This window comes from Camellia sinensis, chromosome 10 (assembly GCF_055761805.1).
Source record: "Camellia sinensis isolate YWXY chromosome 10, ASM5576180v1, whole genome shotgun sequence".
Lineage (NCBI taxonomy): Eukaryota > Viridiplantae > Streptophyta > Magnoliopsida > Ericales > Theaceae > Camellia > Camellia sinensis.
In genome coordinates this window covers 150008081-150023229 of record NC_138970.1, presented here as the reverse complement: position 1 = coordinate 150023229, position 15149 = coordinate 150008081, and the positions used below count along the sequence as shown (strand labels likewise).

The 15149-nt window shown below is 28.9% G+C and overlaps 1 protein-coding gene across 1 annotated transcript; it reads left to right on the top strand.

Moving 5' to 3' along the window:
• Nucleotides 1–12095: 12095 nt before the first annotated feature.
• LOC114285953 (uncharacterized) lies at nucleotides 12096–13852 on the top strand. The gene is made up of 3 exons (XM_028229041.2): nucleotides 12096–12598; nucleotides 12694–13063; nucleotides 13151–13852. Exons 1-3 carry the CDS (start codon nucleotides 12096–12098, stop codon nucleotides 13850–13852), a joined length of 1575 nt encoding a protein of 524 aa, XP_028084842.2.
• The last annotated feature ends 1297 nt before the right edge of the window (nucleotides 13853–15149 follow it).

Sequence of the window (15149 nt, the reverse complement as noted above, 5' to 3'; positions counted from 1 at the left end):
ATTATGGCAATTGATATTCTCAAAAATAAAAAAATACTATCAAAGGGTAATTTTAAAAAATTAATATTTTTAAAATGTAATAATTGTACTTTCAAAAAAAGTTAGACTCCCCAAAATGGACTATTATTTTGGAACAAAAGGAGTAATATTTTTCATATATCTTAAATTTCTCTCATATTAATTCTTATTTTGATATTTCATTGAAAATAAAAAATATATATGTATTAACTATGGTAAGGTGAGGTGATTTGAAGGCAAATTATAAATTTATAGATCAAATTAATCAACGATTAACCAACAAATTAATATCAATGAAACGATTCTAACGAATTAAACAGTATTTCACACAACCGTAAAGACTGTTATGCTTGGAGCACAAGAGTAACACTCTTCCTTTGAATTGATAAGGTTTTTTTAATGACATAATACAAGAAATCTAAATAGAAAAATTCAAAAACACAATCACCTTATTTAGTTTCATTTTGAAAATAATGTTTTTGAAAAAATAAAAATCTAGTTTCACAAACCTAAAAATATTTTTAAATTATTTTTCAAAAACAATTACATAAAAATGATGAATATTTTTGATTTTTCAAAAAATTGAAATTTATTTCTCAAAAAATTATAAAAATGAGAAGTGTTTTCCTTTCTTCTTTTTTTTATTATTTAATTTTTCTTATATTTTTATGCTAAATTAATTTATGTTTTTGAAAAATATTCTGAAAACAAGTTCTTAAAACGAAACCAAGCAGTGGTTTCATCAACTATGAAAAAATAGACTCCCGCAATGGTGCTAACCTAGGAGGGCTCATGAGTCAGAGTCTGGCGATTAAGGATGCAATTTGCACCGACTCAATTCAAATTTTTTCACGAGTTTGGCAAAATATTTTTATGCAATTTGGACCGACTCAATTCAAAATTGTTTAGGATTTTGGCAAAATATTTTTAAATTTGGTATAAGTTTAGACAAAACTTTAAAAGTCTAAATTAAATCTGAGCCAGCTTAGAAAAAAAATACTAAACAATCGAGCATCTTGAAACTTGAATTATATATATAAATTGGGGGGATATATTTGTAGGGTCACGTTACGTGGCCAAGGTATTGGCTGAGGTACCACGTGGACGATCCATGATACCAATGTTGTTGTGATATTGCCGAGACATGGTGCGATAATGTCAGAATCCTATATATTTTGATAGAAGACTAGAGTCCTAGATGACATCAACCTACCTATTTGGATAGAAATTGGACTCTTGAGGAAATTCATCTTAATCTGAATAGTGTGAGTTGTAATAGATGTTATCCTTATAAATGATAGAGTCCAATAAAGTAAGATTTCTAGGGGAAGTTGGACACTGATACCTGTGGGTTTAAAGTATGCTTTTTATTTGTGATGCTTTAACTTGTGCATTGAGATATTCTCATCTCTTTATTGACAGGTGGTTGGTTTAATCTATTCTGCGTAGAAATCAATACCTTCATAAATATATAAAAAAAAATGTACATATAAATTATTAACTATGATATGATATTAAAGTAATTTAGATTGTTAGATCATATTGATTAATTATATATTATATACACAAGTAACACAATACAAAATTTTACTTATTTTTTTTTTCACTCAGAAATTGTAAAGACCATCGTAAAAATATCTCTCTTACATTATATAAATTATTTATTTTAATTTTATTAATGATTTTATAAATAAAAAAAATTAATTATCCTAGCTGGGCTATAAAAAATTGAAATTTATATGTAATGGGTGTGTTTGGGAAGTGAGTTTTTATGTAAGTTTTTTTAATTGTAGGATATTATTGAATTTTTTTTTTTTGTATTTAGGAAGATAGTTGTGTTTTTTTGTGGTTGGATGTGATGTTTGTGAGAAAAAAAGTGAAATGATTATGGGGTTGGATGTGATATTTTGTTTGGATGTGTTTTTTTTTATTTTGCAAAAAGTTTGTCTTTTTGTGAAAAAATTTTTAAAAAAACCCAAGTTCAAGACTTCCCAAACACCATCATAATTTGGGCAATTCAGGCAATTCAAGTTTAACATGGGTCAAGCTTTGGCAGACAATCTCAAATTTACAATTTTTTTAGCAAATCTAGATAACTCTCAATACAACTTAAATTAAATTTAGACAATCTCTTAACCGCTCGAATCTACTTGAGTTGCACCCTAATTTTAATTCATCCTCCCTACTACCCTGTGTCGTGCCAAGGCTTTTAGAGAGAAAAAAAAAAATAGGCGAAATTACAAATCAGGCTAACTATTCAAAAATAATTACAAATACATTAAAAAAAATTATGATTTTAATGATTGAAGTTTATAAATTTTACCATTAATTTGTATTTTTTTTTGACTTTCAACTGTTTGGTTAATTATAAAAATATTCTATTGAGTATATAGATTGAAAAAAATATTCTATTAATAACAAATAATATTGAAAGAATTTTTTTTAGAGAAACTCCGTTTGGTTTGATTTTTAAAAAAATATTTTTAAATGAATTGTTGTTTATGTATAGTGAATTTGTTTTTCATATTTTAATCAATTTTTTGTAAATCCTATTTATTCTGAGATGGGACTGTAAATCCTATTTATTCTAAGCAATCCACCATAAGAAATTAAATATATATAATTCTGAATCACTAAATAATTTTCGCCCATCCCATGATTTAGACCAAACTTTATGTTCTTACAAACTCATCATTTGACTCAAACTTCTCATTTGACTCAACTTCTAAAACTTCATGCCAAATAATAATAATAATCATATATATATATATATATATTATTATTAAAAGTAGTATTTTTTGTTTGTTTAAGTGGCACATTATAATTTTTTTTTTTTAAAAAAGTCACATCAACATGCATTTTTCATTTACCTATAAAGTTCTACACAAATTCAATTTCAATTATAATAATTAATTTCATATAGATTCTATTTGATAATACTTATTTTTCACATATTTTTATCGTATATTTAGTTTTTTCGTTGTCAAATTTATTCTATATAGTTGATATTTTAATTTAATTATTATGATATTTGCAAAAAAATTATCTCGATATACAAACAAATAAATAAGAATGTGTTTAATTATGTACATCGAACGGATCAAATTAATTTTATTTTTTATTTTTTATTTCCTATCTTATTGATGTCTTAATATTAATTTATATTTAATTTTTTACTTAACATGAAATTATTTATTACAAAATATTTATATTTAATTTAAATTTTATATACTTATATACAATATATATGAATAATTCAAAAAGAATATTAAAAAAAAATAATACTCTACATATTTCATTTATGGATTTCTTCTTAATCCAATTACAACATATTTATATTTAATCTTTTAAATAAATTTTGTGTAGTTATTTTTCTATATATTTTTATTTTCCAAATGAATATAAAATTAAATAATTAGAATCATTTTAGTTTTATATTACTAACTCTCTTTCTAATTTATCTATTATTTTTAATATCTAAATAAATGCTTATTTTACTACCTTATAATTTAATATATATATATATATATATATCATATAAAGTCATTATATGATAATTACATTTTATAGCACAATAGAACTAATATTACCAAAATAAACAAATAATTGAACTAAATTTATTATATTATATTATAAGTATTCAACTAAAACTTTTATAGAACAACAAGGCTAAGATTATTAAAATAAATAATTTAAATTTAAATTTAAATTTAAATTAATTTATTCTTTTTTAACATATATTATAATACAAAATATCATTACATTAATTAAAGTTAACTCCATTGTGATTTTCTGCCATATATCATATTCTTGGAATTGATTTATATATACGTGTAACGTTCAACTTGATATTGATTGATTAAAATAATAGAATTCAATTTTTTTGTTAAATTGACAAATACCAATTGATAAATAGTGTAGAGTATTATTTTAAAGAATAATAATTCATTGAAAATGATTGTCTATATTTAAGGCACCTATTAATGTTTCTTGAATAATTTTTAAATTAAAATTTTTAATTTATAGTATTATTGATAATGCACCTTCATGAGCTCTGCCAGAAAATGTATGTAAAAATAATTTGGCTGGAATAAAAATTTTGCGATTATTATGACGTATCACATAATTAATCAGAACCCTTTTGAGAATTGAAATTATTAAGGTTATAGAGATTTTGTGCCTAATTCCCTTTGAAGACACTGTTTATGATTTGAATTTATAATTTTTTATATATTAATGTAAATAACTTTTACGATCTGACTGATATAAGCCTAAATTTTACTTTTGAGTCAACCCACCTTAAACACTTTTTTCGTGTAATAAAATACTTAGATATTGTCATAGAAAAGGATTATAATAGATCATAATCAAATATCACTTGAAACATAATTAAATATTCGATACACCACTTTAGACATAATAAAAAATATAATAAATTAATAAAGACCTTTTCAATGAATAACCAAAATAATACACCATGTGTTATAACCAAGTTATAATTTGTATATTATAGAATTTGCCGTTGTTTTTATTTTTTAAAAAAATATATATTTTAATACAAGTATAATTCATAATTTTTGATAAGTTTGATTAAAATAAATAATGATTTGATTTCAGGTTGAGAATACATCTTCTTTCTTGTTTTTTTCAAAAATATTTTTGAAAGAAATTGTTTTTATGAACCTATTTTACATACCAACTATTAGCAAATCTGTTTGTATTTGACTTTCAATTGTTAAAATTTTCTACACGTAAAATATTAAGACATAAAATTAATTTTTTATTTTAAAAATAAATTTCCATACATCGCACGGGTCACCTACTAATTTAAAATATATGACGATATGTGAAATTATTTTGATAGGTGTAAAATATACTTTGAAATTAGGACAAATTACAAACACCCCTCGAGGTTTGGTGAAAATACAAATTCCCCCTTGAGATTTGAGAAATTACAAATTGTCTCATGAGGTTTATATTTCCATAACAAATTGCCTCCTGAGGTTTTTATTTTCATACAGATTCCCCCCTAATTTGTTACGCAAATTTGACCTTCAGGAGGCAATTTATAATTTCTCAAACCTCAAGAGGAATCTGTATTTTTACCAAATCTCGAGGGGGTGTTTGTAATTTGCCCTTGAAATTATAACTGTTTTGATATTTTACGCTCTTTATTAACAGTCTATTAAATTATCATTACCACTCTTATTTCTATACCATTCACTCTTATTACATATTTTCACCCTCTCAAACACACCATGCAAGTACCAATTAAAAAAAAAAAAATTGCTAGTAACATGTTTGGAAACTTATATAAAAGTCTTTTTTTTTTCAAATATTTTTTATTTTTAGTGATTTTTTTTTATAAATTATGTCAATTTTTTTTTTTCTTTTTCAATTCCTTTTGTGTTGACGAATCTAAAAAGTAACAAAAAAAACTTCCAAAACAAAAACAAAAAAAAGCCAAAAATAGTTGTTTTCTTTTTGTCCTTTATTAATTTTTTTTTCAAAATGTTTAATATATATTTTTATTTTTTCAGTTTGTCTGGTCAAATAGAATCCAAACATCTAAAGTTTTTAAATTTTTTTAAAAAAAGATTCACTAAAAAAAAAAAAAAAAACCAAAAAGGCAAACTCAAACACCGAGAATTGTAAAAAAGTTAAATTTGATTTTAGAAAGGAAAATATACAAGTCCATTTTATAAATTCATTTTTTAAATTAAGTGATATATAGGGGGTGTTTGTTTCAGCTTTTCAGAGCTAACTTATGACTTTTAACTTTAAAAAAGTTGTTTTGGACTGTTTGGTTAAACTTATTTCAAACACCTTCTGATTCTAACAGCTTATTTTAACTCAAAAAAGCTGATTCTGAGAAGCTGTTCACCCTTTGCTTCTGATTATCAACTTCTGCTATGGACATGTTAATTTTTGGTTATACTCTTAAATTTTTTTATTTTTTTATTTTTTTAAAAATAGAAAAAGACCTAAATGGACTATAGATTATTATTATTTTTTTTTTATGAGAAATGTAGACAAACAAAAAATAAAAATTAATTGAAAAAGCTATTTCACAGCTTATTTAACAAACACTACTCAGTAACTTAAATCTATAATCCAACAGTTACACCAAACAGATTAACAACTTCTGATTAAAGTCATAATCTATAATCTGTTAAGCTATAATCTATAAGCTGGTTTAACAGCTACACCAAACGGGGCCAGTGTTATCATTGGTTGATATTTAGGCCTAGTTTGGGAAGACTAAACAAGTGCACTTTTTGACTTTTTATAAAATATGGATTGGGTTTGAAGTGATGTGTTAGAGAGGTGATGTGACTTAAATAAGATGATGTGACTTAAATAGGATAGTGACTTTTTGACTTTTTATCTTTTTTCAATCTTGTCAAACTTGGCCTTAGAGAGTATATGAGAGAGAGTGTTGTGTTTAATATCCTAATTAATTATCACTTCACTGAAGTCTTAAATAACAATGCTCTTTTAGAAATATAATTATTTTGCTTTCAATAAACGTTCAAGGTGATATCTAATTTGGTGTAACAATGATTATGATTTTTACCATTTGAATCATGGTAACCCACAAAGTGCCAAAATTATAGTGATTGTCATAGAAATTTTTCTAAATACTGTGATACGCATTGTTTTCTCTTGGGAAAATTACAAATTAGGTTTGATTTTCAAAAATAATTATATATTCATGCAAATAATTATAATTATATAATTTTAATTTTCAATAATTATATAATTAAAAATAATTATAATTTTAATAATTAGCACTTATAAATTTTAGCATGAATTTGGAAAAAAAAAAATTCAACTATCCACTGATGGATTATTTTCTCTTTTCTTTTCTCTCAATATAAAACATCTTCATATATAAAGGGTTTTGTATAGTTGAAATCACAAAATAAAAATAAAAATAAAAATAAAAATAAATAAAAGATTGCAGCAACGTGGCATCCCTTCAGCATCCACCTTTAGATTGACCTCCTTTACATTTTCCCCCCCAACCGTGATATCATTTTTTGAATGAGACAGGCAGAGTTACTCTAGGTGGTAAATTCTATTGAGAATATGCAGAATTTTCTTTTTCAAATGATGACCTTTTAGAATTCTTTTATTTTAAATTAAAATATTTATTATTATGATCTATAATTTTAAAAAAAAAATAATTAGAAAACGATATAGAGTTCTAAATATAGAGCTCTAATTTGAACTCTAATGATATGGCAAAGCGAAAAAAAAAGAAAAAAAAGAAAAAAAGAATGAAAGTTAACAAAAAAATCACATCACCTGGTAGATCCCACCTTTTAGAGCTTTTAATCTTTTTTCAAAAAAATTATTGACACACCATTTCATATATGAATTTTCCATATAAAAATATATTTACGAATAATTTTCTTCTTCTTAGCGTGTGTTTTTTTGGACGGACTGAATAAGAGGGGATTAGAATCCATCGAATTGTAATCCTGGAATTCATAGTCCTGAGACTATTTGGTTAGATAGGATATGTATCACAGGTTTGTTTAGTCATGAGAGCAGATGTTAAGAAATGATTATTTTGTTGGATAGGATATAAATTCTATGTTTGTTTGGGATATTATGGAGAAGGATAAATGCTCAAATGACTATTTTACCCCTTTTAATTATTTACTAAGTAATAACAATATTAAACATAATTTTAATATTTTAATTATTTTTAACTAGATTAAATAAAAATTTATTTTATTTCATTTTTAAAAAATTAAATTAAATTATTTTTAAAAAATTAAATATATAAAATATCAATAAAAATATATGTTATTTTTTAATTAAAATTTTAAATAAATTTATTTTAAAAAATAATACTAATTAAATAAAACATCTATTAAAATTTAAATAATAAAATTAAATAAAATATAAACAAAATTTTAAAACAAAACATCAATAAAATATCTATAAAAAATTATTTAAAAAATTTAAATAAATAAAACATCAATAAAAATTAGATAAAATTATTTTATTTTTAAATTGAGACATTTAAATTTTATTGAATTTTACTAAATATAATACATAATTAAATAGTAGAAGGTCAAAATGGTCATTTCACCACATATTCCCATATCCCCCTTTATCCCTCCATTTATGTCTCCACCCACCATGGGATACAATAGTCCAATACATTTGGGACTAATAGTTCGAAGGGACTATTAGTCTAAAGCAAAAAATTTGAACCAAACAACGAACTGGATGGACTATTAATCCAATCCCATGGCTCAATCCCTCAAGACAAACACCACGTTATTGTTGTATTTTAAACTTAGAAATAGGTTCATTCAGGACCGAAGGACAAACACCACATTATTGTTGTATCCGAAACTTAGAAATAGGTTCATTCAGGACCGGAGGGCAGTGAGAAGGAGAGAATGTTATAACGTATCACCACTAAAAAATAAAATTACATGTATTTTTTAGAATTAAAATTTACATTATATTTTAAGTTTTTTTTTTTTAAAAAATAAAAAATAATATGATAAATTTAAAGTAAAGTGTGGATTTTGTTACTTTTTAAGTTTTTGTTTCAGATACTTCATCATATTTTCCTTTCTACTATCACTATTACAAAAGAAAATGTTGGGGAAAGCCCATAAGATTGTCGTCAGGGATCGTTTGGCATTGGTTAATATAGGTAACTTTTTTAGCCTGAGACCTTTTTAGTCTGATTTTTTCAGTCTCGTTTGGTTTTTTTTTTGGGATTTTTTTTGACTTTTGTGAGAAAAAAAAATGTAATGATTATAGGTAAAAAGTATTATTTTGTCTTATTAACTTATATAACTTATTTTATCTTTTTGTACTTTTTTTAGTTCCAAAATCTTAGCCAAACGAGAGCTTAATGTTAAGTTTTTGTAAAAAGTTTAAAACTATAAACAAATATTTTGAAATATGTTCTGTCATTAGCTTGACCCAGTAGCAAAATAGGCAATACAAATACAATGCACCATCATGTGAACTGCAAATTGTGTTGAATAAATTAAAAATTGATTTTGTTCATCTAAATTGTAAGAAAAATAAGAAATAATATACAGTGAAAATAAAATAATTCAGGCATACCTTTTATGCTCAAATCAAATCTATGGATCATGTGAGTGAATCACGTGCCTCCATTGATGTCTTCAAATAATTTCCAACATTGGAGTCGAACTACTAAAGAACTACACACACTATTCACAGTACAAATGCTATTATGTGTTTTTATGGAGAGAAAAGAAAAATAGAGTTTAGGAGAAAGAGAAAACAGATTACCCATCCGGTTAAATCCTACTCTTCCAAATATAATATGTATATTATATGGAAGAGTTATAACCACGTACAACTCTATCTCCTTCAGAGATAAAATAGTAAGTTATACACTCTTATATCCAGAATAAGTTAATTCAAGTCCACTTCGACTGGGTCTGTAACAACCCCAGCTTGTGATTAGCCTATAATCCATGATTAAGAATGCCTGATGAGCAATTAAGATGAAATCTTGAGTTAATTGCATGTGTTATATGATATTTGAGTTTCTATCTGTCTGTCGTAGAAATATCTGTCTATGTTTCTGTTATGTTCTATGAATTGAAAGCCTTATCGGCATCTAATCACGAAATTGACTTGATTTATGTGTTATTTGAAATTTTTAAGAATTTATGGTAGGTTCAATAGAAATTTGATTTGGAACGTACTAATTAGAATAAAATAATGTTACTTGATTAGTTTTAAACCAATTTTAATTAAGCTTTCTTAACGAGCCTATATAAGGCCTAATTAACTCAAAAAGCTTTTAATATACACTCCATTTCATCCATTTTGAGCATAAAACATGAGGGAGAGGGTGAAATTATGAAAATCACATCTAAGTTTGAGGATTGGAGAGACTTGGAAAAGAAATTGAAGAATGGACTTGTGCGCACAAAACATCGACGCATAAGCCATAATTGAGCACCTAAGGTAAGAAATCAAGCCTTTAGTTGTGTGATTGGGGTACGTAACACATGTATTCAAAAGAATTAATTGAATTGAGGCAAGAATTAAGCTTAATGAAGTAGAAGAGATGTGTATTACATTGCATTTAAAGCATGTTGTCTACGAATTTGTCTCATGCATGTTCATATCTTGGTTTTAGTTTAAGAATTCACCATGTTTTTTAGTAGAACATCTCATTTGATCATGATTTGAAGACTTGGAATCTTGTTCATATCATGCATGTCTTGTTCATATCATGCATCATGATTTTGTACAATTGACAAAGCTTTTGGGCTTAATTTTGCAAAATGACTTTTGACTCATGATATATTATGAATTTATAAGTGTTTTCGTAAGTTTTGGCCCAAAAGAACATGTTTTGTTGCCTTAAAATTGAGTTTTGAAGCTGGGGAGTGTAATATGGAAATTCTAGAATTCTGCATCACCGCTCAACTGACAGAAATTGTTCTTGAGCGACTACCCTTTGTTTTGTACCTTCGCTCGAGCGAAGAAGTCTAAGCTCAGTCTAAAATTCATGCTCCCAGAAGTTTTATAGAACTTTGCAGACCGCTCGAGCGACCGAAGTTGTGCTCGAGCGAGGACCATGTTTACTCAGTCTTTGGCTCGAGTGACCATCGAGCGTCCGTTAAACGAAAAAATCATGCAACTAATACTTTTGCAGACTTTGCAAACCGCTCAAGTAAACTACCCTGTTTTTGAAAATTTGGCTAAGTGTTCCAAAGCACATCTTAACATCCTCGTTGCATTCTAGGCATTTCTAAGCCTTAATTAAGACATAATAATGAAGATAAGGCTTAGAAACACACTAAGAACGAAACATAATGAGTTAAGTATTTTCCGAGCTTGTGTTTTAGTGTATATCCGTTATTTGTTGTGTAGGTCACGAGCTGTAAACTATTCGATCTGTCTGCTCTGTCTGTCTTCTTCTGGAGCCACCAGTAAGTAATAACTTAATAAAGCTATGTTCAACTTTATTTATTTTCTGTATGATGAAATAAGATCTGTTTCTGAAATGTTATGTTCAGCACAATGAATGATTGTCCAATTTTTGTCAAGTATTTGTGGCATCCTTAGCATATTTGTTAGTTGTTACTCGGTATTGGAGGTTCCATCATGGAACTTAGCATGTTTGTTATCTGTCACCCATACTAGAGGCTCCGTTATAGAGCTCAGCATATCTATTATCTGTTACCCGGATCCGGAGGTTCCTTTATGGAACTGGTTACTTATAACCACCATCTGTTTTGTATTTGTTCTATATCTGTTCTACATCTGTTCTGTTAGCGCTAGCGGATATACCACGTATGATTAAGCATGAACCTTGATTTCTGTATATGATTTGAACAAGAATACGAATGTTAATCTGCTTCTATTTTTGAAATAAAAATGAATCTGCTTTCTGAATCTGATATAAGACATCATTCATTTATATCGGCTAACACTGTGCTTCCCGAGGAAGTTCTCGAGAAGGTTGACGGTCGAGTTTGTGAATTATGTATAAGTCATCTACTTTCTTTGTTTGGTTTAAACAAGTTTTTGTATGACTGTTTCTCAGGCTAAGTCTCAGTTTGACTATGTGTACATGTGATAGTGACACAAGACTTTGTTAATATGTTGTCACGTGTGTGTGTGATTAAAATTTTAAATTCCTGTCCCATGTATGTCTGCACAGCTCAATGGACTATGTGTGTTTCATATATCTGTTTCTGCAACCCTTTATTATGTGTTAATCTATTTAGAGGCCTTTGGTAATCTCAGGATTACTGGCTAGTTACAACGCTAAACCTATAGAAGCAGGTTTGGGTCATGACAGAGTGGTATCAGAGCACGAGTTATACCGTACCCACGAGTCCATATGAGCTATAGGATGTCCTAAAAAAGAATTAGGGACATTTCATCAACATGTGTGAGTGTGTGTTAATTTCTGTAAATGTGAAAACTGAATCTGAATATGAACATATGAAATTAAAAAGAATGAACCGAAACTAAATACTCTGAACACTGTGAACAAGATTATTCATATGTTTATTATTGCCTTGTTTACCTATAGCAACATGGAAAATACAAGAAGTAGTGATGCAATAGAATCTTCCGAAGCCCGAATGAGCCGAATGAAACAAATGCTTACAACCTTAACAGAATCTTTGAGGCAACAACCTTTGCCTCATTCACCTCCTCCGGTCCAAGCAGAACCGGTAAACAATGATATCATCAGTTTGACTCAGAAATTCAATAAGATAAAGCCACCGATTTTCTTGGATGGAATTGAGCCGTTGAAAGCCGAGTCATGGCTACTTGAAATGGAAAAGTTATTCGAAGTGTTTCCCTACTCCAAGACTCAGAAGGTTCTTTTGGCCACCTATACCTTAAAAGATGAAGCCCGAAGATGGTGGTTGCTAATCCGAAATGACAATGGGAACATGACATGGGTTCAATTCAAAGAGATCTTCTACGACAAGTACTTCCCTCAATGCTTTCAAGACCGAAAAGTTTCTAAATTTCAAGAACTCAAGCAAGGCAATATGTCAATAACAAAGTACGAGGCCAAGTTCACGAAGTTTGACCGATTTGCACCACACATGGTTAACACGGACTACAAGAAAGCCCAAAAATTTGAAGGAGATCTAAATCTGGGTGCCTTTGATTGGGTAGGGAGTTAAAACTGCCCAAATATGTAGATGTTCTTGACAAAGCCTTCGTGGCTGAAGGCAACCTAGCAGCTATAAAACAAACTAAGGCCCCAACAACAACAAAATTGAGAGATAAGAGGTCTGGGTACAGTTTCAGAAAAGGTCACCCTTTTGTAAACAAAAAGCAAAACACGGGGTCTGCAAGTAGCTCAAGTCAGAATAGTGAGTTTATTCCAGTTTGTCCTGATTATGGAAGGAAGCATAGGAGTGTGTGTTACCGTGCATCCGGTGCATGTTTCCGATGTGGCAAGACAAGCCATGTAGTAAAAGATTGTCCACTTTTGCCTGATAATGCCAACTGTTCTGCTACAAGTTCAGCCGAATTTGCTTCTGTATCTAGAACAAATACGAGAGCTAACACTATGAGAGAAACTTTAAGACAAGGCTGAGTTTTCGCACTAGTGCCTGGTGATGTGCAGAATACCGAAGTTGTGGTGTCAGGTATAATTCTCATCTGTGCCCAAAATGCACATGTACTGATTGATTCTGGATCCACCCATTCTTTTGTATCACATGCTTTCTCACAAAACTTGACTAGACCATTAGAACTTATGAATTATTTACTATCTGTGTCTATACCACCTGGAGGTTCAATGGTATGCACGTATGTTTATCCAATATGTGATATTGTGATTGGTGATATGACATTGTATGCTGATTTGTTGCCATTGGGTATTGATCATTTTGACTATATACTTAGTATGGATTGGTTGACGAAGTATTGTGCAACTATTGATTGTGTGAATAAAACTGTCGTGTTTCGACCACTTAGTATACTTGAGTTTGTATTTGTTGGGAATGGGGTAATTTCTCCGCCGTACTTGATTTCTTTTGTGAAAGCCAGAAAATTGTTAAGAAAAGGGTGCCTGGGTTACTTGTGTTGCGTTTTGAATGTAACTTCTAATAGCCCCAACGTAGAGAACATCCCTATAGTGAATAAATTTCCCGATGTGTTTCCAAATGATTTGCTCGGAGACTTAATTGATAGGGAAATTGAGTTTACTATTAATGTTGTACCTGGAACACAACTGATTTCTAAAGCCCCATACCGAATATCAACCTCTGAATTGAAAGAAGTGAAGGTCCAACTTCAAGAACTACTAGACAAGAAGTTTATCTGACCGAGTACATCACCTTGGGGTGCTCCAGTTCTGTTTGTTAAAAAGAAAGATGGGTCTTTAAGACTATATATTGATTATCGGGAATTGAACAAAGTAACTATCAAGAATAAATATCCACTACCCCGAATAGATGATTTGTTTGACTAACTCCAAGGAGCCCAGGTGTTTTCCAAAATTGATCTTCGATCCGGATACCACCAATTGAAAGTTAAGGCAGAAGACATAGAGAAAACCGTTTTCTGGACTAGATATAGGCGCTATGAGTTTTTGGTAATGCCGTTTAGGGTAACTAATGCACCTGCAGCATTCATGGACTTAATGAATAGGGTGTTAAAACAATTTCTTGATGAATTTATAGTTGTGTTTATTGATGATATTTTGATCTATTCCAAAGGCAGAGAAAAATATGAATATCATCTGAGAATTGCCTTACAGACCTTGAGAGAAAATAAATTATATGCAAAACTGTCCAAATGCGAGTTTTGGCATGATTGTGCAACATTTCCGGGGCATGTAATCAATAAAGAGGGCATCTCTGTTGACCTACAGAAAATTGAAGCTATTGTGGATTGGCCAAGACCAACTAACGTATCCGAAGTCAGAAGCTTTTTAGGGCTTGCATGTTACTACCGCAGATTTGTGAAGGACTTCTCCAAACTTGTTATGCTTTTGACATAGCTAACACAGAAAAATATGCCATTTGATTGGAATGACCAAAGAGAATCTGTTTTCCAAGAGTTAAAGACTAGATTAATGATTGCGCCAATTTTGACTTTACCTAATAGTACAGATGAGTTTCAGATTTACAGTGATGCTTCAAACAAAGGCTTGTAGTGTGTGTTAATGCAGAATGGGAAGGTAATTGCATATGCTTCACGATAACTTCGGCCACATGAGAAGAATTATCCTACTCATGACCTTGAACTCGTAGCTGTGGTTTTTGTTTTAAAAATCTGGCGCCATTATTTATATAGAGTGACTTGTGAAGTATATACTAACCATAAAAGCTTGAAATATTTCTTTACTCAGAAGGGATTGAATATGAGACAAAGACGATGGCTCGAATTGATCAAAGATTATGACTTGCAAATTCTGTACCATCTGGGGAAAGCAAATACAGTGGCAGATGCTTTGAGTTGAAAATCTATTGGGAATTTGTCATGTTTGCTCACCAATCGAAAGGAATTGTTATGTGACTTGGAGAGAAATGAGATTGAAATTGTGTTACGTGAAAAGGGTGGACTCATAGTTGCCACATCTGCCCAGCCTGCAATTATTGAAGAGATCAGAGAGAAAC

Bases quoted from the DNA above. Each gene is read 5' to 3' on its own strand.
- LOC114285953 (XM_028229041.2), top strand. From the start codon at position 12,096: ATGGAAAATACAAGAAGTAGTGATGCAATAGAATCTTCCGAAGCCCGA. The intron at 12,599-12,693 runs GTTTGACCGATT...TTGATTGGGTAG, and splicing joins TACGAGGCCAAGTTCACGAA to GGAGTTAAAACTGCCCAAAT. The intron at 13,064-13,150 runs GTATCTAGAACA...GGTGATGTGCAG, and splicing joins GTTCAGCCGAATTTGCTTCT to AATACCGAAGTTGTGGTGTC.